This window comes from Mirounga angustirostris, unplaced genomic scaffold (genome assembly GCF_029215605.1).
Source record: "Mirounga angustirostris isolate CCGP_5_RB_7025 unplaced genomic scaffold, mMirAng1.0.hap1 SCAF_3, whole genome shotgun sequence".
Classification (NCBI taxonomy): Eukaryota; Metazoa; Chordata; class Mammalia; order Carnivora; family Phocidae; genus Mirounga; species Mirounga angustirostris.
This window is the reverse complement of record NW_026991711.1, coordinates 163,043,428-163,067,155: the sequence shown is the minus strand read 5'-3', so window position 1 is coordinate 163,067,155 and position 23,728 is coordinate 163,043,428. Positions and strand designations below refer to the sequence as shown.

The 23,728-nt window shown below is 36.4% G+C and overlaps 1 protein-coding gene across 7 annotated transcripts in view; it reads left to right on the top strand.

Annotated features, from left to right (window-relative positions):
* ICA1L (islet cell autoantigen 1 like) overlaps nucleotides 1–23,728 on the top strand; it is a 73,834-nt gene that overhangs the window by 25,835 nt on the left and 24,271 nt on the right. For all 7 annotated transcript variants that reach the window (XM_064586944.1, XM_064586946.1, XM_064586943.1 and 4 more), the window contains exons 3-10: nucleotides 3,442–3,610; nucleotides 6,033–6,105; nucleotides 7,360–7,483; nucleotides 9,242–9,440; nucleotides 11,191–11,316; nucleotides 12,691–12,789; nucleotides 14,269–14,351; nucleotides 17,011–17,054. In XM_064586944.1, coding sequence (XP_064443014.1) covers nucleotides 3,442–3,610; nucleotides 6,033–6,105; nucleotides 7,360–7,483; nucleotides 9,242–9,440; nucleotides 11,191–11,316; nucleotides 12,691–12,789; nucleotides 14,269–14,351; nucleotides 17,011–17,054 — 917 coding nt within the window. The remainder of the gene's footprint in view (nucleotides 1–3,441; nucleotides 3,611–6,032; nucleotides 6,106–7,359; nucleotides 7,484–9,241; nucleotides 9,441–11,190; nucleotides 11,317–12,690; nucleotides 12,790–14,268; nucleotides 14,352–17,010; nucleotides 17,055–23,728) is intronic.

The window sequence follows — 23,728 nt, the reverse complement described above, 5'->3', positions numbered from 1 at the left end:
GTAGCATTTCTGTAAGTCCCCCAGCCATGAATTCTCTCAGTTCTTTATCTTAAAATGTATTTTGCTTTTTTTTTTTTTTTGCTTTCATTTTTAAAGAATAGTTTTGATAGATACAGATTATGGGTTGATAGTTTGTTTTCTTTCATTCAATACCTTAAATATATTCCTCTGTTGTAGTCTGGCTTTTGTTGTTTCTGTTGAAAAACTGCCTGTCATTTGTATTTTTGTTGCCCTGTATATAATATTGCCATTTTGCTCTGCTTTTAAGATAAATTTTCTCTTTATCTTTGGATTTAAGCAGTTTATTTATGATATGCCTATTTGTGGTTTTCCTTGTATTTATTGATCTATAAGTTAAAGTCATTTACAAAATCTGGGATGTTTTATTCCTTTTTTCTTTTTTCTTTTTTTTTTTTTCCCCCCATTCTCCATTCTATCTCTCCCCTCCTTCTTGGTCTTTTTTTTTTTTCTCGTTGTTTTTTAGATTATGTAATTTTTGATTCATCTTCAACTTCACTTATCTTCCATCTTTGATTTGTTCTTAAGTCTATCCAATTAGTTTTTAACTGTAGTCATTGAACTTTGCAACTAGAGACTCTGACTTTTTTCTGTTTATTATGCACATATCCTACTTTTAGTCTTTGTACATATTTATAATAGCTGCTTTAAAGTACTTGTGTGATTGTTGTAATATCCAGGAAATCTTTGGAATTTGTTTTTATTGACTGCTTTTTTCCCCTTCAGTATGGGTCACATTTTTGTAGTTCTTTGCATGTCTAGTGGTTTTTGATTGGTTACTTGGCATTTTAAATGATGTTTTAGAGATTCTGGATTCTGTTTTGCTTTTCTGAAGAATAATTTTTATTCTAGAAGGCAGTTGACTTGGCTGAACTCAGATTCCAGACTCTGTCTCCTCTGTAGTGATAGCAGCTTGAATCTTTACTAGTTACTTCAGTTACTTCAGTTTCCAGCTGCTTATTTTCTGCCAGCACCCTTGGGGTCCCTTCCCTCACTTCATGGTTAGTTTAGTGATTAGCACAGGTCTTGGGAGGACTTTGTATACAGATTTTGGAGATCATCTCTTTGGCTCCCTCTCTTCTAGAATATCCTTCCTAAATTTCTATAGTTTGTCAGCCTTGAACTTGATATCTCAAGCCAATAAAATTTTGCTTTCTATTCAACCTACCTCCAGTGGCAATCAGATTCAACGGTACCCTTGTCAAAAAAAAAAGCTACAAATTGCAAATCTCATCTTCTGCAGATTTACCCCCCAGCCACTATCCTCCCCTTGCCAGGTAATATGTGTTCTCTGCAGGCAGGATAGCTTCCAGAGAGAAAAGGGAGGACTGAGTTTATTTCTCTCAAGTCTAGTCCAGTAAGTTACGTTTTCTCCTCCACCAAGGAGATAGTGAGGGAGTGGAGAGAGGCAAGGAATATACTGTTTGAGCTCTGTCAGCATTGAAGTCGAGGCAGGGAAAAGATGCTCTCTTCTGATACTCCCTGGAATTTTGTTCTCTTAACTGATTGGGCCTAAGCTTGCAGTCAGCTTAGTAGAAGAAATCAGCAGTTCGTCATACAATTGGGCTGACCCTCATGCTAATAACAGTCTGGGGGAAAAACTAATTGGAAGCAGTCAAGAGCAACCAAAAGCAGACAGAAATTGGGTGGGAAAGATGAACTGCAAGTTTTCCCTCAAGACTCTTTGTGTGTTGGAACAGTATAATGATTATATCAAATCCAATTTGACTCTGTAACAAGATTAAATTCTCTTTCTATTTTCTGTCTCAATTTATGTCCAGCCACGTTATCCAGCATCGCATATGAGAGGTTCTGCAATTAACTGGTAACTAATCTAAACTCTAGGAATCCAGGAGGATATCCAAAGCAGAATATTCAGAGAATGTCTAGAAAGTGGCCATCTGGGGATTTTACATTTTATCTTTGTTTTATTTAATACATTTTATTTAAACCTACTTGGTCTGATATTAATATGGCTATTCCTGCTTTAATTTTGTTTGTGTATATCTTTCTATATCATTTTGTTTGAGGTAGACCCCAAATAGTATGTAGTTGGATATAATTTTTTGTTTTTTATGGTTTGAAATTGTTTATATCTGAGAGGAGGTTTGCATTTATCATACTAAATAGTGTAACTGTTCTTAATCTTGTTTTTCCTACCCTGCTTTTGCTTTTGCTGGTTTTTTGCTTTTTTGTTTTGCACCTAGTAATTTAGAAAGTAGACATTCTATTTTTATTTAATTTGTAATTACTTCAAAAAAATAAAACTTTCTTTTTTTTTCATTTTTTTAAAAGATTTTTTTTTATTTATTTGACAGAGAGACCGCAAGAGAGGGAACACAAGCAGGGGGAGTGGGAGAGGGAGAAGCAGGCCTCCCGCTGAGCAGGGAGCCCGATGTGGGACTTGATCTCAGAACCCTGGAATCACAACCTGAGCCAAAGGCAGACACTTACGACTGAGCCACCCAGGCGCCCCCGAAACTTTTTTCTTTACTAACAGTAATACATCAATATCTGTTGATTCCCCTGAAAATGATGAATGAATCACATACTTTAGTACCTCCCTGTGGTCCTGCCTCCCACCGGTTATTGGAATAATTTAGGCTTTTAAAACTATTTATTATTATTTCCATTTTTACATCTCCTTAAGGAATACTTTTTACATTTGCATTTCCTTATATAGCCATGTTAACCATATTAAGAATTACTTAGATATTAATTTTCAAATCGACAGGTTACAATTTCCATCTTTTTTTTTTTTTCTATAATTTTTTAAACCCCACATGGGGCTCAAACTCATGACCCCAGGATCAAGAGTCACGTGTTCTTCTGATTGAGCCAGCCAGGCACCCCCCCATCTTTATTGCTAACATATCTCTCCTATACTTAAGATCTTTATTTTTGTTTTTTTTTTCAGATACCAAAGTATTTCTTTGAGTTTTAAAGAAGAGTATGTATCTGAATCTTTGCATATCTAAGAATATTTATTAAATGTGTATTCTGACACAGCAGTTATAACTATAGCAAACTTTTTTAAGGAAATGATAGTAGTATGCAAAGATGTGTGTATAAGTTCATTTGCAGTATTATTACAAAGCAAAAATTAGAAACTAATAGATGTCTGTAAGTAGATTGGTTAAATAAAATAAAATTATTTCCAGTCATTATTGCAATATTATAATAGTTTTATCATCTTTGTCTCGTAACTGAAATTAATGTAAATATCATTAATCTTTCTTCTGTCTGTTACTTGTGCAAGTTATAGCATAAGTTGAGACCATACAGAGCAAATATTAGTATGTATAGCTATTAACATTAATATTCCATTTAGTATCTTTTTCACTTTTTCAATTGGATTAAATACTCACTGACTAGATATATATTATTGAAAAAATTTAAGAAATTTTAATCTGTTCCTTGTAGTCACTCCATGGATTCCTTTGGACAACCCAGACCAGAAGATAATCAGTCAGTAGTTAGCAGAATGCAAAAGAAATACTGGAAAACTAAACAGGTCTTTATCAAAGCAACGGGAAAAAAGGAGGATGAGCACGTGGTGGCATCTGATGCTGAACTGGATGCTAAACTCGAGGTAAATTTGAGGATTCTTTATATTGCATATAAGTGGTTATTCTTTGGGACTATGACTGAAGAACTTGCAGATTTGATAATAGAATGTTTAATTGTATTCATGTGTCAATCAGATCTTCTAGGTAGGAGGTCACAATTCTCACAAATTGAGAATTGGCAGAACTGGTATTCATAAATTAGAGAAAGAATAATTTCTCTGGCACAAGTATTAGTTTTTAAGCTAAATATTAATGAATTAATTATATTCCTAATTAAAACCATATACTCATTATATATCATGTTGTAATATTTTGTACCACTTTTATGTGAAGTCATATCTCAATGAAATTAATTGAAATCAAATAGTGAGGTTTTTTATTTTTTATTATTTTTTTAAGTTTATTTCTTTATTTAAATAAACTCTGCACCCAACATGGGGCTCACACTCACAATCCTGAGATCAAGAGTTACATGCTCCACCGACTGAGACAGCCAATGGCCCCGAGTGAGGATTTTTATGTTAGAGTTTTTGTTTCTACAATTAAGGGATAGAGTTATTGAAGTGTTTTGTAATGTGTTTTTTGGCTGTGTTTTTCATTTTAAATAAAAAAAGCAATTACCATGAAACTACTTTAAACCTGTAAGTGTTTTACATTTTTAAGTAATTAAACTGTCTCCTATATATACAAAAATTTCTGGGTTTTTAAATGCAGGTTTACTAATTCCATGTATGTATACTAATTGAAGATACCTTTTAAAAATATTTCCAAGCAGGAGTTCTATTATGCTTGGAATATAATCATTTGTTGCAATCCTCAAAAGTATAGGACCCATTAAACAGGTCATAATCTACTAAGTATCTTTATTCTACAAAATGTAAACTTATGTCATGGCCATAACAAATATGGAAATAGATAACAAATTAACAAGCTTTTACTATTTGTGTTGAAAAGTATTCTTCTTATGATTCAATGACAAATGTGGAATAAATGAAGGGACTTGATTATTAGTAATAAATGTTTTAATGCTAAAGGAACTGTTTACTGTTTCCACGTATATTCCCACAGAAGTAAATTTTCCTGTCTTTTACATTGTTAGGTAATCTGTGTGACCTATTTTATATTTTTGTCCATTAGACAAATATTTGAAATCACCCAAGTACTTTTTCCCACATTTGTAGTATATTTTTTAAGAATGAGAAAAATTTTCATTTTATGTATACTTAAATCATCATGTTGTATGCTTTAAATATATTACAATTTTGTAATAACACAAATTTTTCCCTCAGTTAAAAAACTTTCATTGTAAAATAGTTAAGGTTAAAAAACTTTCATTGTAAAAATAAAAAGCAATTATATATAAATCTTTCAAAGACCCATGGGGGAAAAACCAACTATAACCATTTCATCTTAGTAGAACAATCATTTTTATATCTTTTACTAGTCTTCCATATGATTTTAAAGCAGCTTTTTAAATTGCCAAGTCCATATACCAAATTCATTTCAAACATACCTAAACTTATGTGAAAAGTTGATGGTTGCTCCTCCATTTAGATTTTAGTGTCTATCAATGATCTTCCTTAGGTCTGATCACATATCAGAATAATAACAAAACTGTTTCAGAGAGGGAATACTCAGGCTCAGAGGTGGTATTGGAAATTTATTTGATACTCAAAGGGTTAGTGCCTAATACGATGCTACCGTGCCAAGGTCTTTTTGAACTAAAGTCTTGTAACAATTCTTCAGCAGAGGACTTTGTGGGAAGAAGGCTATACCCTAAAACCTATGCCACCTCATTTCCCTGGGAAAACCTAAATTTTTAGATGTGTGTGAAGAGTTACCTCATGTGTATAATATGTCCAAATCTCAAATTTTCATGTGCTTACTTTGAAATGGGTGTCTACTGGATGTTTTATTTTTCTGTTAGCTATTAGCAACAGTAGTAATGAAGGGAAAATTTCAAACAAAAACAATCCGAAAGTAATTTATTTTTGATGTTGTAATACATTACTTAATTTTTTTGGTAATTCACTCACGTTATGCTTAAAATAATCCTGTAGAAAAGCCAGATTGAGAGTTAACATTTTCTAAAATTATCTATACTATTTTCATCTGTAATTGGCAATATTTGATACAGTTTATATTGGATTTACATTTTTGCTATTTAGATAGTTTGGAGCTGAGGGGAGGACAAACTCCACAGTTATAAATTTTTATTAGTCCCCATGTATTTATCACCATTTTTTCCAACCCTCATGGGGGGAATCTAAATGGGGGAATCTAAATTTTCTATATCAAAGATAAAACCAATACTGAAGTACATCAAAGTCAAGGAAAACAGACAACACTTATAAGAAAATGTTGTGCTTTTGAAGTGCTTATAACAGATATGTTATATTTGTTTGTGGTTCTTTAGATTGTCCTAATAAAATTTATATTTCAAAGGTTTTTCACTCCATTCAAGAGACATGCACTGAACTTCTGAAGATAGTTGAGAAATATCAGCTAAGACTCAATGGTATGAAATCCTAGATATCTATCCAATAATTCTCATTTAAAATAAATAATTCACTTGCATTTTTGAGAATGAAATATTTAATGTAAAAACAATAGTTCACTGAACTATTTTGTGAATGGTTCCTTATGACAAAGAAGTGATAGTGAGGAGCAGTGGGAATGGGGAGCTAGCATGTGAGTGGGTTTGAGTTCTGCTGCCTCAGAGGTCCTGAGGGACTTCCCTTTCAGTTTGTTTTGTGTTTGCTTTTTTTTTTTTAAGTAGGCTCTATGCCCAACGTGGGGCTTGAACTCATGACCCCAAGATCAAGAGTCGCATACTCTACGGACTGAGCCAGCCAGCACCCCTTCCCCTTTCAGTTTTTAACTTCAGCTTTTCCAACAGTAAACCGGGGTGAAATTAGGCATGATGTTAGTCATTTGTCACTTTAAGCTTATAATTTGAACACTTTATGGGCTCCCCCCCTTATTAGTCTTATTGTGATTAGAGGGTCAGACTTCTAAAACTCTGTGGTCAAAGACCACTTTTGTTCCGTGTTTTACTTTCAATCTGTTGTAAACTGACACTTTTATAATATACAATAAAAATTGATTTCTAGAAAAATGAAATTAAAGAAGACATGCAAAATATAAACACACTTTTTTATTATTATTAGATTCAATAGATATAAAATAGTCAAATTAGTAAGTTTCTAAACAGCTTCTTAGTTTTGGTACTTGTTACAGGCTGGTAACAAATGGTTCTGGGTTGGAACTGGTCAGTGGACCACACTCTGAGTAGCAGTATACTACATGACAACTTAGGGTTTCAGTAAAATTGTGGATGTCTATGGGCCTGGGATACTGAGCCAGGGTGGGAGTCAAGATTAAGTTTAAATAGGATACAAATACTTTGTAAGAGGCAATGATCCTAAAATGCATGTCTGCACAATTGCTAATGCATCATTTGTGGTTTTGTCATTTTGGAATCTTTTTTTTTTTTTTTCCACTAAAGATCAGCCTTTCCCAAAAGCAAGGTCCATGAATTCACTACATCAAAACCATCTGGAGCACTTGTAGGTGGGAGGAAGCAGATCCTAAGACCTATATAATCAGAATCTCTGGAAGTAGAGCCCCAGGAATTTGCATTTTTAAAATAAGCCTCTCCTTCCCCCAAGTAATTCTTACATATAGAGAATTATTGCTGTGAGAGTTTTAGTTGTGTGTTTTAAACAAATGATGAAATGAAACAATTAACTATACTGTAATTTTTTCCTAGTTATATCAGAGGAAGAAAATGAACTGGGGCTCTTTTTAAAGTTTCAAGCAGAACGGGATACAACACAAGCTGGTAAAATGATGGATGCTACTGGCAAGGCACTCTGTTCTTCAGCCAAGCAAAGGTTTACTATGTTTTACATCGTCCTTAAATCTATAGTCAACATGATAGTTTTGACCTATTTTTTTTTTTTTTTTAAAGATTTTATTTGTTTGACAGAGAGAGACACAGCAAGAGAGGGAACACAAGCAGGAGGAGTGGGAGAGGGAGAAGCAGGCTTCCTGCCGAGCAGGGAGCCCGATGCGAGGCTCGATCCCAGGACCCTGGGATCATGACCTGAGCCGAAGGCAGACGCCCCTTGACCTATGTTTCTAATATCTGTAAAGATTACTGATCATTCCAGTATAGGGTTAAAAGAGAGATATATTACACCATATAATTGTTTTGATGCCTAACTCTTATTTATTTTGTATGTAAAAGAATTACTTAAAAATGGACATTATAGGTTGCTTAATTCCTAGAAATAGGCTTTAAGCCTACATTTAAATTTCTTATATGGTCTAATATAACAGGTACATATATATAAAAATATGTATATTTTAATTATTTTCTTTCTTTTTTTGGATACTGTACTATCTAGGAGTACATTAGAACTTTTCTTCTTTTTTTTTTTTTTAAAGATTTTATTTATTTATTTGACAGAGAGAGACACAGCGAGAGAGGGAACACAAGCAGGGGGAATGGGAGATGGAGAAGCAGGTTTCCCACCAAGCAGGGAGCCCGATGCGGGGCTCGATCCCAGGACCCTGGGACCATGACCTGAGCTGAAGGCAGACGCTTAACGACTGAGCCACCCAGGCACCCCTAGAGCTTTTCTTCTTTTTAAGCAGAGAGCATTTTTTCTTAATTATTTGGCATTTATCACTTTTACAGATTTTTAAGATAAAGATACCTGTTGCAAAGAATCTCCTACATTTACTAAATACAGCCAAAATCTTTGCATTTTCAGAAGAAAAATAAAAACAGGTCTTATCAGACCTGTAATGACAACGTATAAATTAAGTGGCTTTATTCTGAAACACCACATCAGTGCAAAAGCCCATCATTAAGGAACACTCAGTACAAGGCCCTTCAGTGCCACCAAGTCAAAAACGCAGACTTAGAGGAGCTGGGTTTGATTTGTTTCTTAAATTCTTGATTTTTTTGTCCTCATCCTCAGCTGCTGAGAACTCAACACTCATTAGTTCTTCTAGCATTTTATCTGCTTTTCTATGCTTAGGTTTTACCTCAATTTGTCACATGAAAGGCTTTCTATTTATGGGATTATGTTTTGTGAATACAGGGTCTCTTTTACCCATGGAACTCTTTTCTAAATGGCAGATTTACTTGGCAGGTTATTTATACGTGGATTAACATCCAAAATGTTGCAAAAATAATATATTTCTTAAAATAAGAAAAGGGAGAGAGATAGACACATCATTATTAGCAATTCAAAGTTAGCTATATGATCTTTATTTGCTTTCTAAAGTTCCTTAGGCATCTTAATAATTTCCTATTTTATAGACTCATCTTTTTTTTTTTTTTTTTTAAGATTTTATTTATGTATTTGACAGAGAGAGACACAGCGAGAGAGGGAACACAAGCAGGGGGAGTGGGAGAGGGAGAAACAGGCTCCCTGCTGAGCAGAGAGCCTGGTGCGGGGTCGATCCCAGGAGCCTGGGATCATGACCTGAGCCGAACGCAGACGCTTAATGACTGAGCCACCCAGGCGCCCCTAGACTCATCTTGACAGCAGATATGCTTTATGGTTTTAAACCTTTGTTTTTATTTTGTTTTGTTTATGGGATGTACATCCCTCTGGTTTTTACCTCTCTGCCATTAGATTGGCCCTGTTTACTCCTCTGTCTCGTCTGAAGCAAGAAGTAGAAACATTCAGTCAAAGGGCGGTATCTGATACCTTGATGACAATCAATCGTATGGAACAAGCGCGCACAGAATACAGAGGAGCCCTGCTGTGGATGAAGGATGTGTCCCAAGAACTGGACCCAGACACCCTAAAACAAATGGAAAAGTTCAGAAAAGTATGAAAATCCCTTCCCTTTCCTTTTCTTGATATATAAACCTATTGAACTTACACAGAGTAATTGAATCAAGATCATAAAATATCAGGCTATTTTTGAAACACATTATATTATAAATTCTTGGTTGCTTGGAGATCTTTGAAGTACAAAAGGTTATTACACTTTTTTTTTTTATTCTTTGAGTGACATCCCCACCCCATCAAACTTTTCTATTAATTTTTTTTTTTTAATCCCTCTCACAGTAGCTGTCACTACCCTTTAAATGTTGTTTCCCTGGCCTCTGGGATTTGTTTGCAGGAGGGGGAAATAATTTATTAGTGAGGAAAAAATAATTTAAGTAAAAATTCAGGTAACTCGATTATTATAAGAAAAAGTGAAGATTATCAGATTCTTCTTTTGCTACAATACATAGTTTGACCACAGACCTTTAAAGTATGTATGGACTTATGTTTTTGCTAAATAAACTACTTATGAATTGTATCCCTAAATTTACAATATATAAATAATAAAATTCACTCCTTCACTTCATAAATATTTAGAGTACATATAATACAAATCATATTTATTGATGGAGCCTCTCTACCAGCCGTATAGGCCACAGAAACCTGTTATTCTTTCCCCTTTATAGTCCATGACAATTAGAATACAATCCAAGGGAGTTGTCAGACAACATTGTGAATACACTAATGTCACTGAATTATATATTTTTTAAATGGTTAAGTTTATATTATCTGAATTTCACCTAAATTTTAATAAAAAAAGAATGGATTCTAAACTTATCTGGACCCAGATAGCCCTGCACAGTCTGGTTTCTGGTCCCTGTGCAGCCACATCTTGCACTTCCTATACTCTAGCCCTTTCCGTGCCCCAGGAAGGAATATGTTCTAGCCTATTCCGTATTGTTCTGCAAACATATTAAGCTCTTCACCCACCTCCCATGCCCAGGACTTTTGTCCTTGCTTTTCCCTGAGCCTGGAATGCTCTTCTCAGAATCCTGGCATGGCTCGCTTATCATCTTTCTGTCCCAGTTCAAACATCTTGCATGAGCTCATCAAAGGCTTCCTGATCATCTTACCAAAAGCAGTCATTTCTTTTCACTTATATGTTATCTTTGCAACTTGAGATTATCTTACGTATTTATTTACTACTGTTTTTTCCTGTGCCTCCCCACTCAGGGATGGTGGGAAAGAACATTGTTTTCTTCACCACAATATCCCGGTGCCTGGCACATAATAGATACCTTATAAATACTTGTTGAATGACTGAATAAGTATATTTAAAAGTTGAATATTCATGCCACTTGGTGACATATGACTTACCTTAAGTGTAAGAAATATGATAGACCTATATTTAAATTTATAAATGTATCTCCATGATTCAGAATTATTATTACTGCTTCTCAACACTTTAACTATGTCCCCTTTCCATTCATTCTTCTATTAGCTAAATATTACCCATCAGTGGTTTGGGATATTTCTTTTTATTTGGAATCTGTGGGGTTTTTTCTTCTTAACTATATACTTTCCATTTATCACTGCATACTTTCTCAGCATAAAGATATCTGCTAGAAAGAATCTCCTACAATTACTAAAAATAGCCAAGATCTTTACCATTAATCATGAAATAATAATACAAGGAAAGAGAATTAGTCTTCTTTATTACAATTTCATTTGTCTGAAAATATGTATCATGAGCCTGTATGGTATGTCTGTATTATCAGTAATAATAATAAATATTATTGTGGTTGCAGGTACAGATCCAAGTGAGAAATAGCAAAGCTTCTTTTGACAAGTTAAAGATGGATGTTTGTCAGAAAGTGGATTTACTTGGAGCTAGTCGCTGCAATATGTTATCTCACTCCCTCACTACCTACCAGGTACCCACCTCCATGGTCAGCATGTCCTTGCAGTAAAGATGAGTGGTGAGATTCCTTTTTAAAAGTTGTCTAAAGGGTGTTAAAAATTGCATAATTAATCAGATTCCTTTGACTTTGAAAATGGATTTATTGAGGTTGTGACAGAGAATCATAGAATTCTAGACTGAAAAAGACCTTCGGGATTGCCTAGTTCTATATCTTCATGTTATTCTCCTTGGTGTCCTAGGAGAGGGAGACTTTGGGGCCATCTAGGTTTGAGTGGGGGTGTTAGGCAGAATTCACAGCTCACTAACCCTGGTTCACCCAGAACTACTCCACTTTGAACTTCTACACACAGTTTCATTTGAAGCAAAGATGCTGTGGCCCAATAGTTTAAACCGTTTCTGTCATTTTGTAGCTCAGGGAAATGAAACCTAGGAGAATTAAAGTAAATGACAGTGTTGGGCTAAAAACTTAAGTTTTCTCATGCTGGGTCCCATGTTTTCGTTCTGCCAAGTCGCCGTCTCCCACCACTTTAACCTCAGCGGTCTCACCTGTGCTTCTGCTACCCCAAATCACACATAAACAGCATGCAGTGAGTAAGGCAGATGTTAATTAGTAGCAGTGACTGATTTTAACATGTATTCGTGAAGGGCAAAACAGAATCAACTGTATTTACATAAGATAAGAATAATAAACTAAAGGGAATGGACATTCACTGGGCCTTGTAGGAAATCTACCTGCTTTGGTTCAGTCCTGTGGAATTCAGGAGTCAAGAAAGGATGCACTTAAAAATAAAAGTATCTGCAAACCCATGTAGCATACACCTGAAACACAATAGCTGTTAGTTCAGTTCTCCTTTATTCTCTCCACTCAGCCCACTTTGAATACAAACTTTGAAGCACCAAGGGAAGTGTCCAATTACTTGAGTTGGCTTGAGAACACTTTTTTTTTTTTTTTTTTTGGTCTTTCTTGTGCCCTAAATGAAAGACTAAAGTTAGTGGTACATACTATTTTTCCCAATTAATAAAGGTTTATATATGCTTACCAACATAAAGATCTACATATATACCCCTAATATAAATATGGTATTTTTGTGCTTTTAACATTTCTCTTTTGGACTCTTCAGAAGGTGTTCTAATCCACTAGCATTACTCTCTGGCTGACTCCAGTGTACATTCCAGTTTTGTATACAGATAGGCACATATATATGCTGATAGATGCCAGTTCTTATGCAGAATTACTATTTACACTGCTTTCTGGTTCCTCAAACTTGGAAATTGATTTTACTTCCTACTGCTTATTATTCAGCAACCATTCATCTACCTACACTAGTGAGGAAAAACAGCAGGGAAAAAAATCATAACTGTAGTGACAACCTTTCTTCTTCTGCAGAGGACACTGCTTGGATTCTGGGAGAAAACAGCCCGATTGATGTCCCAGATCCATGGGGCCTGTACTGGCTTCCATCCATATGATTTTGTAGCTCTCAAGGTACATTTCTTTCCATGCTCTTTTGTTAGATATATTATACTTCATTTGGATATTGAAACTACTTTGTACTGAGCCTAACTTTGAATTTACAAAATATTGGGAAACATTTTTCTACATTCCTTCAACCAGTCGTTTTTCTGTACTTCCCTGATTCCAAGTGCTACCAGCAACACTAAACAAATATGAGAATACTGCTGGTGGGCTCAAGATATTGGGTGGGGTTGGCGGGGAGTAAAAGAGCGAGCAAGAGAAAAGAAAATTAAAATGCAAACGAGATAAGAAAAAGTTATGGAAAAGAAAAACTTCGGAGGAACAAGCAATGGAAAATGGTTATTGGTTTTCAAAAACAACCAGAGTACCTACCTACCTGACAGTTTTAGAAGTTAAAAATTACCTTGCTTTACTTTTATACTCATGTTGTAGATGTGATTCATGGTGCAAAAATTATGGGTGATTCCAGCTTAAGAGACTACTGTATTGTATTAGATCAGCTCTTTCTGTAATACCTACATGTAAAAGGTACTCTCAGGTTTTTAACATTTGCATATCTTCCTGTCAGCCTTTGCATATGGCTTATCTAGCAGAGTCACACCATGGTAATCATTTCTCTAATTTGGGTAGGCTAGGTTTCAGTGCCTTTGAACTTATCATTCTGCCTTATTTTTTTTAATTTTTTTTTTAAAGATTATTTATTTATTTATTTGAGACAGAGAGAATGAGAGACAGAGAGCATGAGAGGGAGGAGGGTCAGAGGGAGAAGCAGACTCCCCGCTGAGCAGGGAGCCCGATGCGGGACTCGATCCCAGGACTCCAGGATCATGACCTGAACCGAAGGCAGTCGCTTAACCAACTGAGCCACCCAGGCGCCCCTCTGCCTTATTTTAAATAGAGCTTGAAAATGTTATTGTTGAGATTACTCAAACTGTATGTGTTATCTGTGATAGATTCATATCTTGCACCTGTGTATTCCTGGGGCTTGGTATGGATTTTTAAGTCATGTTCTGACATAGCATCTTCTAGTCTAATAGATACCCTTGTATTAGTCTATGTTTTTTGTTGTGTGTATGTTTTGGTTTTTTATTTTTTTCTATATCAGTGTTTCACTGGATAGCATACTGTGTTTTTAGGCAAATTTAATATCTAATTTCTGTTCAGATGAAGTTGAAAATCTTTAGCCGTATTTGGAGCATTGCAGTCAAAGCCAGAAACACAGTGTGTCTTCCTTGGCATATGACAGACTTGGAAACCCTGTGGCTAGCCCGTGTCACAGGCTGTATGGTTGCCATAGACACCAGGATAAACAGGGACACAGGGCTTAGTTCAAATTACATTAGCATATTTTTCCCATATCTCTCACTCTCTAGTCTCCTTCATAATTATCCCTATTTTATGTTGTTCTTTAAAATTTTTATTTTCATTTTGTTTGCACAAAGAGAGAAACAGATTCCATCTACTTAACACTGAATTTCTTGTCCTTAGCAACTACAAGACACTCCAAGCAAGCTTACCGAAGACCACAAAGAACAAATAGAAAACAATTCTCTCACTGAAAACCTCAATAAGTAAGCAGGCAGAAGTATGGTGTTATGGATAATGATACATGATATATGATATATTTGGAAACTGTGGATACTGATACAGAATATATTTGGAAAGAGTTGTTTCTTTTCTGACTTACTGAATATTTTTTTTTTTTTTTAAAGATTTTTTATTTATTCATTTGAGACACAGAGATACAGAGACAGAGAGAGCATGAGCAGGGAGAGAGGCAGAGAGAGAGGGAGAAGCAGGCTCCTCGCTCAGCCAGGAGCCCAATGTGGGGCTTGATCCCAGGACCCTGGGATCATGACCTGAGCCGAAGGCAGACGCTTAACCAACTGAGCCACCCAGGCGCCCCTGAATATTTATTTCTATGTCATTTTTCCAATTAGTATTTTTAAGGGATTTTTTTTTTTTAAGTGAGCTCTGTGCCCAGAATGGGGCTTGAACTCACGAGATCAAGAATCAGGTGCTCTACCGACTGAGCCAGCCAGGTTCCCCATTTTTCCAGTTAATATTAAACATTTGTTTTGAAGCCTTATTTTTCCCCCTATTTTAAACATGGCAGGCAAAATTGATGATAAGAGTACAGAACAGATTGGGGATAACTCCAAATTCTATAGTTTGGGAGAGTGAGCTTTGTAGTAAGAGCCTCTACCTAGCGAATCCCAGAAGGGCCAGCTTGAAAGAGAAAGGGACAAGTGCCAGCAGCTATGAAACAGAAGCTGTTGAAAATCTGTCTCTAGAGCAACACAAATGGGACTGGGGCTGGTTACCTGAAAATGGGGGTTCTTGCCATGCACATCCTTTATGTTGCCTCTTTCCATTTTATTATATCGTACCCTTGTTTTCCTTTCAGAGCTGCTACTTCTCATTTTAACTAGATTGCACTGAGTGTAGTAACAAACCCAGAAATAAGACTTGAACTGTGACAAACCATATATTGCTGAGTGGAAGGTGATTCAGGATATAAGCATGTCCCTCTTTTCTCTATGGGGAAATCCAAACAAATTTTTTGGCAAACTTGAATATGTAAACAATTTAGATGTAGATTAATCAAATGTATAGTTATAAATGAAACTTATCCATTGACATTTACAATCCTGTTACATGAAATATATTCATTTAGTAAATTTTTTCCATTATCACATTTCATGTAAGTTTTATTCAAAATCCTCTCATGCATCTTCAGCATTATGAGAACTACCTTTTGAGTTAACCAACAGAGTCCAAAGCACTTTACTTTCTCTTCCATCTAAGTTGTTTAAAAACCCATGTATATATGCTGTCATTGGAAATTTCATTCCAAGTCATTAGTATCTATTTGCTCTGTAGGTTTATTTTTGTGTTTTTTGCAAATAAATACTGTATAGGTTTCCCCTGCTATCTGAAAGTGAAGGTCCCAATGAAATATTTCATAAGCCAGTACAGTGTAAGGCAAAGAAGCAATTACCATTAATTTTTGTGAAAATTTTTTTTAGTATTCCTAGACCCAAAAAATAACCTCTCTTAGGTTTTTCTGACACCGTAGCACACATCTTGCTAATGTATGCACAAAATAAATGGAGATAAAGCACAGATGCGCACAGACAAAGTTCAGAGCTGTAGCGGCTTAGCGCGGAGATGCCAAGTGTCGCTCCCGGGGAAGGAGCTTGGTGGGGCCGCTGCCGCTGCTCAGTGTGCACGCTGCCTCTAAAAGGGCTCCTTGCAAAACAAACACTTAACGCTGTTTTTGCTTTTTGCCTTTTTTGTAAAAGTGAAAATCCCCTTTGGGCTTCTTTCAGTTAGCAAAGGTGGGTACTAACGTAGGTCTTCTGTAGAAGCATAATGCAAGCTTTTGAAAAGCAGGGGATTACCTGGATTGCTTTTTACGTATCTTTAAAGATTTATTAAAAACAGCCTCTAATACTAGAATTGTGAGGTTACACCCCAGGAATAATGCCTAAATCTATGTTCAACTTCTTTGTCAAATTTTTTCTTGCACATGGATGATATAAATATCCAAAGTTAGTATTGACTGAGAATATTTTAGGCAAATGTATCTTCTTTTGCAAATGTCACCTTGCTGTTCAAAATAGAGTACTCCATTTTTTCTGCAATTCTTCATTCCCTCTATTTAGATCCCAGGTATTATTGAGCAGATGCTTCAGTGCTTGAAAACTAAACCTCATACTCCGTGACTTTGGTGACAGATGTTCTCTATGATGTGGTACTTAACACGGTGCCTATAATACTGAACACGGTACCTGGTGCTTCATCAGTACTCAGTAACTGTTGTTGAAAGAATAAGGGATGAAGGATCATTTTCATAGTCTATGTAGATCTAGAGAAGTGACATTTGTCTCAGATTTTATTTTTATAAATTTTTTTTTTTTTGCGAGAGAGAGAATGAGAGAGAGCACAAGAGGGAGGAGGGTCAGAGGGAGAAGCAGACTCCCTGCTGAGCAGGGAGCCCGATGTGGGACTCGATCCCGGGACTCCAGGATCATGACCTGAGCCAAAGGCAGTCGCTTAACCAACTGAGCCACCCAGGCGCCCTGTCTCAGATTTTAGATCTATCTACAAGACAACTATTTTATATGTCATCTCAGTTAAAAATATTTTTTAACCATATACAACTGTAGAATATGAGTCCCAAGTATATTTTAACCAAAATCTTTGCGTTTTTGGTTTTTACTTTAGGTTAGTTTTGTCAGATGAGGAAGTGAGCTTGGGAAATGAACCAGGTAAGATGGTAAATTCATTAAAATGTGAAATGATCACATTTGAAATGTCAAAACAGTTTGTCACAACCTTTTAAAACAGATTGTATGAATATCCATTCATTTAAAAAACATGTTAAGTCAATTTATAAATCTCTTCTATATAAACACTTTTGAGTTAGATTTCTTTTCCCCCCAGCTTTACTGAGTTATAATTGACATACAACACTGTACGTTTAAGGTGTACAGTGTGATGATATACGTACATATTGCTAAATGATTATCACTATAAACATAGTTAATACATGCATCACTGCACATAGTTACTATGTATCTTTTGGCGGCAAGAACATTTAAAATTTATTCTCTTAGCAACTGTCAAGTATGTAATACAGTATTGTTAACTATAGTCACCATGCTATACATTAGATCCCCAGAACTTAATCATCTTTAGCTGGAAGTTTATACCCTTTGACCAAATTCCACCGTTTTTTCCTGCCTCCCAGGCCCTAGTAACCACCAATCTACTTTCTCTTTCTGAGTTTGACTTTTTAAGATGTAACATTTAAGTGAGATCATATAGTATTTGTCTTTCTCTAACTTATTTCACTTAGTGTAATGTCCTCCAGACTCATCCATGTTATTGCAAATAGTAGGATTTCCTTCTTTTTTATGAGTAAATAATATTTCCTTCTTTTCTATGAGTAAATAATATTCAATTCTATTCTATTATATATATGCATATATATAACATTTTCTTTATCCATTTATCTGTGATGGACATTTCAGTTGTTTCCATGTCTTGGCCATTGTAAATAATACTGCAATGAACATGGGGATGCGGATACCTCTTCAAGATAGTAATTTTATTTCCTTTGGATATATGTACCCAGAAGTGGAAGTGCTGGAGCATATGGTAGTTCTGCTTTTAATTTTTTTTTTAAAGATTTTATTTATTTATTTGACAGAGAGAGACACAGTGAGAGAGGGAACACAAGCAGGGGGGCGTGGGAGTGGGAGAGGGAGAAGCAGGCTTCCCGCTGAGCAGGGAGACCCATGCGGGGCTCGATCCCAGGACCCTGGGATCATGACCTGAGCCAAAGGCAGACGCTTAATGACTGAGCCCACCCAGGCGCCCCTGTTTTTAATTTTTTGAGGAACCTCCATACTGCTTTCCATAATGGCTACACCAATTTATATTCCCACCAACAGGGCACAAGTGTTCCCTTTTCTCCACATCCTATCCCACATTTGCTATCTCTTGTCTTTTTGATACCAGCATCCTAACAAGTGTGAGGTGATAGCTCACTGTGGTTTTGATTTCTATTTCCCTGATGAGTGGTGTTGTGTATATGTCTTCTTTGGTTGGAAAAATGTGTATCTAGGTTCTTTGCCCATTTTTAATCAGGTTATTTTGTTTGTTTTTGCTATTAAGTTATGAGTTCCTTACAGATTTTGGATAGGAACCCCTTATCGTATAGATGATTTGCAAGTATTTTACTCATTCTGTAGGCCAGTGTGATTGGGATTTTTGATTATTGTTTTGTTGTTATTTTTTTGCTGTGCAGAGGATTTTTAGTTTGATGTAGTCTTCTTTATTTTTGCTTTTGTTTCTTGTGCTTTTGGTGTCCAATGCAAAAAAATCATTGCCAACACCAATGTCAAGGAGTTTTTTCCCTAGTATTTTTTTTAATTGAAGGATAGTTAACATATATTAGTTTCAGGTATTGGGGGCGCCTGGATGGCTCAGTCAGTTAAACATCTGCCTTTGGCTCAGGTCATGATCCCAGGTTCCTGGGATTGAGCCCTGCTCAGTGGGGAGCCTGCTTCTCCTGCTCTCTCCGCCTGCCACTCTCCCTGCTTGTTCTCTCTCTCTCTGTCAAATAAATAAATAAATAAAAGTCTATATTAGTTTCAGGTACACAACACAGAGATTTGACAGTTATGGACATTACAAAATGTTCACCATGATAAGTGTAGTCACCATCTGTCATCCTTCAAAGTTATTACAATATTACTATTTGTATTCCCTGTACTGTACTTCCCATTCTCGTGATTTATCTATTTTATGACTGGAAGTTTGTACTGGATATGTATGTTGCCTCTGCCTCCACCCCACTCTGCTCTGGCGACCACTGGTTCTCTATATTTATGTGTGTTTCTTTTTGTTGTTGTTGGTTTTGTTTTGCCTTTTTTTTTTTTTTTTTAGAGTCCAGATATAAGGGGAATCATATGGTATTTGTCTTTCTCTGACTTGTTTCACTTATCGTAATACCCTCTAGGTCCATCATGTCATGAATGGCAAGATTTCATTCTTTTTTTATGGTTGAGTAATTCTGTATGCATTCATGATCTATATTTATAATGTCCTATTTTAAGCTGATAAGAACTTCAATAGCATATGGAAACTCTACACTTTCCTCCCCCTCACATTTTAGGTTATTAATGGTATCATTTACATCTTTTTTATTGTGTATCCAGTAACAAATTATTGTAGTTATAGTTATTTTTAATGTTTGCTTTTTTAACTTTTAAACTAGAGTTGAAAGTGATTTATGCACCACTCTTCCAATATTATAGAATCTGACTTTGAGTATATATTTACCTTTACTGATGAGTTGTACACATTTGTGCAGTTTTATGAGGTTATTTAACATCCTTTCATTTCAGCTTGTAGAATGTCCTTTAGCCTTCCTTGTAAGGGAGGTCTAGTGGTGATGAACTTTCTCAACTTTCATTTGTTTGGGAAGGGCTTTCTCTCTCTTTCCTTTCTGAAGGACAGCTTTGCCGGGTATAGTATTCTTCATTGAGTTTTTTTCTTTCAGTATTTTGAATATATCATACTGCTCTCTCCTGGCCTACAAAGTTTCTCCTGAGAAATCTGCTTACAGTCTTATAGGGGCTCCCTCATATGTTAGAAGTCACTTTTTTCTTGCTGCTTTAAAAATTCTGTCTTTGACTTTTGACAATGTGATTACAATGTGTTGTTGTATGTGACTGGACAAAGCTGCTGCTCATGCTCTGAGGTTGGGGGAGGCCCACTGGCTGTATTTTGTGTTTAAGTGGTGCTGTCGGCTGGGATCCCTGGGAAAGGGCTGTGCTCTGAGGTCAGGCAGGGTCACTAGCTGGGCTTCACAGTCATCTCTGATCAAATGATGCCACTGCCAAGCCTCTTTTTTCAGGCAGGGCTTCATGGTCTGATATGGCCTCAGCCTATGCTTTGCAACTAGCAGGACTGCAGAGGCTGGGTTCTAAATCAGGTGGGACGGTGGCTGTGCTCTGCTGTTGAGCAAGATTGCTGGCCATACTTCCTAGTTGAGTGGGCCTCATGCTTTACTGCATGATTGGGCAGGGCTTGAGACTGTGTTTTATAACTGAGTGGGATCACTGACTGGGCTCCCTGCTTGGGTGAGACTGTAGGCTGTGCTCAGCAATTGAGCATGGCCATCCGTGTGGCTTCAGTGCCAGGCAGGGCTATAGACTGGAGTTTGCTGCTAGGCAGCACCGTAAGCTGGGCTGTGATGCTCCCCAGGGTCACTGTTAGGACTTCCTGGTGAGCTAGGCAGGAGGTTATGCTTCATACTTGGCTGGGGCTGCTGACTTGTTTCTCTTTCTGGTTGGGTGGTAGAATATGCTCTGTAACTTCCCAGGGTCTCAGTCCAGGCTTCCTGGTCAGGTGGGACTGGAGGCTATACTCAGCAATGAGTTAGCTTTCTAGCAGTACCTAATTAGAAGGTCTACTTATTTTCTTTAGGGAATTTTGATTTTCTCTAAGATAAGGGCTATTAATGTAGACATTTATTTCACCAGGTGGTATGATTAAGTTTCAAGCTTTTCCTCACACTTCAATAAATGTTCTTTTTTTTTTTTTTTTTTTTATAAATACATATTATGTATACAATCAGTATATATTCAATCACTGCAGCTTTGGAGCCAGGAAAATCAGGGTTTGAATGCCAGCTTTTAAAAACAAGTCATTTACCTCTCTCATTTTTCTCATCTGAAATATGAGTCATATACTCCTACCTTACAGAGATATCAACACTAGAGATACTTATAAACTACATAAACTACACGATAGGTGTACTGTTAATGCAAGAGGCATTTTTAAGTGTACACATAGATACAGACCATGTTGATAAACCATAATAATCATGGACTTGTATACCTAACATAGCTTCAAGTATATGTTCAAAAGGTTAGCTTCTTCTGCATATATAATACTCAAGTAGAGAGCATATTTTTAAAAGGCCCAGATGAAATATAATGGATATTGTTGTAGTTTCACCATTCATTTGTAGCATTATTCAATCTTTAAAAACTGCTGTATCAGTAATTATGTCTACTTTTTAAAATTTTATTTTATTTTTTTAAAGATTTTATTTATTTATTTGACAGAGAGAGACAAAGTGAGAGAAGGAACCCAAGCATGGGGAGTGGGAGAGGGAGAAGCAGACTTCCCACCCCGCGGAGCAGGGAGCCCAACACAGGGCTCTATCCCAGGACCCTGGGACCATGACCTTAGCCAAAGGCAGACGCTTAACAACTGAGCCACCCAGGCACCCCATGTCTACTTTTTTTAAAAAAGATTTTATTTATTTATCTATTTGAGAGAGAGAAAGAGCACAAGTGGGAGGAGGGGCAGAGGGAGAGGGGAAGGGAGAATCCCAAGCAAACTACTCACTGAGCTTGGAGCCTAATGCAGGGCTCAGTCTCACAACCCTGAGATCTGACCTGAGCCAAAATCAAGAGTCAGATGCTCTTCCAACTGAGCCACCCAGGGGCCCCGTTATGACTACTTTTTATTTCCAAATATTTGTTCCTTCTCTTTTTCTTAATTAATCTTGCTAAAGGTTTATTTATTCTTTCAACAAATCAGCTTTTGGTTTTGTTAAACCTGTCTATTGAATCTTTGTTTCATTAATTTTTAGTTCTTATCTTCATTATTTTCTTCCTCTATTATTTTTTCTTTTTTTTAAGTCTAAAAATTTCCCTTTTTCTGTATCCCACAAGTTTTTATTTATTTATTATTATTATTTTTATTTATTTTTATTTGACAGAGATAGCGAGAGAGAGAGCACAAGCAGGGGGAGTGGCAGGCAGAGGGGGAGGGAGGCTCCCCACTGAGCAAGGAGCCCGATGCGGGGCTCGATCCTAGGACCCTGAGATCATGACCTGAGCCAAAGGCAGCTGCTTAACTGACTGAGCCACCCAGGCGCCCCTCCCACAAGTTTTTTTTTAAAAACTTTATTGAGGTATATTTTCTTTATCATAAAACTTATTCAGTTGTATAAGTCAGTAATTTTTAGTTACTATGGAGCATTGCAACCATCTCTGTAAGTCAGATTTAGAACATTTTCATCCCTTCAGTAATAAGATCCCTCACACTCGTTTGCTGTAATCCCCATTTTCACTCCTAATCCTTTTTTGGATGTTTCATATAGCTAGAATCATGTAATATGTGTTCTTCTTGTATCTGATTTTTTTCACTTCATATAACACTTCTGAGCTTCATCCATGACACAACTTGTGTTGGTACTTCCTTTTTATTGCTTAATCCATTGTATGGATGTCCATAAACTTTGATATATAGTATTTTCATTATAATCTGGTATAAATTGTTTTAAACTTTTCATTATATCTTCTGTCATCTATGGCCGTGGGTGATTTTAAATTGTGTTTCTGAAATTGCCAAATTAAGGAGATACTGAAATTAATCTTTTTGTCATTGATTTTTAAACTTAAACCATTATGGTCGGAGAATGTAACCTTGTCATACTGATCCTTTAAATTATTGGGACACTCTCTATGGACTAAGAAGTGGACGAATTTTCTAAATATTCCATATGCTTGATGTGTTTTCTAACTGTTGAATGCAGGAGCCTATATAAGTATTACATCAAGCTAATTATTTGTGCTTGTTTGTATCTTTACTAATTTTTAATTTACTTGATGTATCAATAATTGAGAAATGTGTTGTTTTTTTTTTAAGATTTTATTTATTTGCGAGAGAGAGAATGAGAGACAGAGAGCATGAGAGGGAGGAGGGTCAGAGGGAGAAGCAGACTCCCTGCTGAGCAGGGAGCCTGACATGGGACTTGATCCCGGGACTCTGGGATCATGACCTGAGCTGAAGGCAGTCGCTTAACCAACTGAGCCACCCAGGCGCCCTGAGAAATGTGTTTTGAAATCTCTGCTATTGAGGTGGATTTTCATTCTTCCTGCAGTTTTTCACTTTATATACTTTGAGGATTTTGGAGTGATGGTTGTATATAAGTTTAAATGTTTTTTTTTAAAGATTTTACTTATTTTATCCACTTATTTTTTTAAAGATTTTATTTATTTGAGGGAGAGAGAGAGAGCACGCGAGCAAGAGAACACAAGCAGGAGGAGCAGCAGAGGGAGAAGGAGAAGCAGACATCCTGCTGAGCAGGGATCCCAGTGTGGGGCTCAATCCCAGGACCCTTAGATCATGACCTGAGCTGAAGGCAGCCACCTAACCGACTGAGCCACCCAGGAGCCCCTTATTTATTTATTTTAGAGAGAGAGAGGAAGCACAAGTGGGGGTAGGGGCAGAGAGAGAGAATGCAAGAAGACTCTGTGCTGAGCACAGAGCCTGACACAGGGCCCAAACTCACAAGCCTGAGATCATGACCTGAGCTGAAACCAAGAGTTGGACACTCAACTGACTGAGCCAC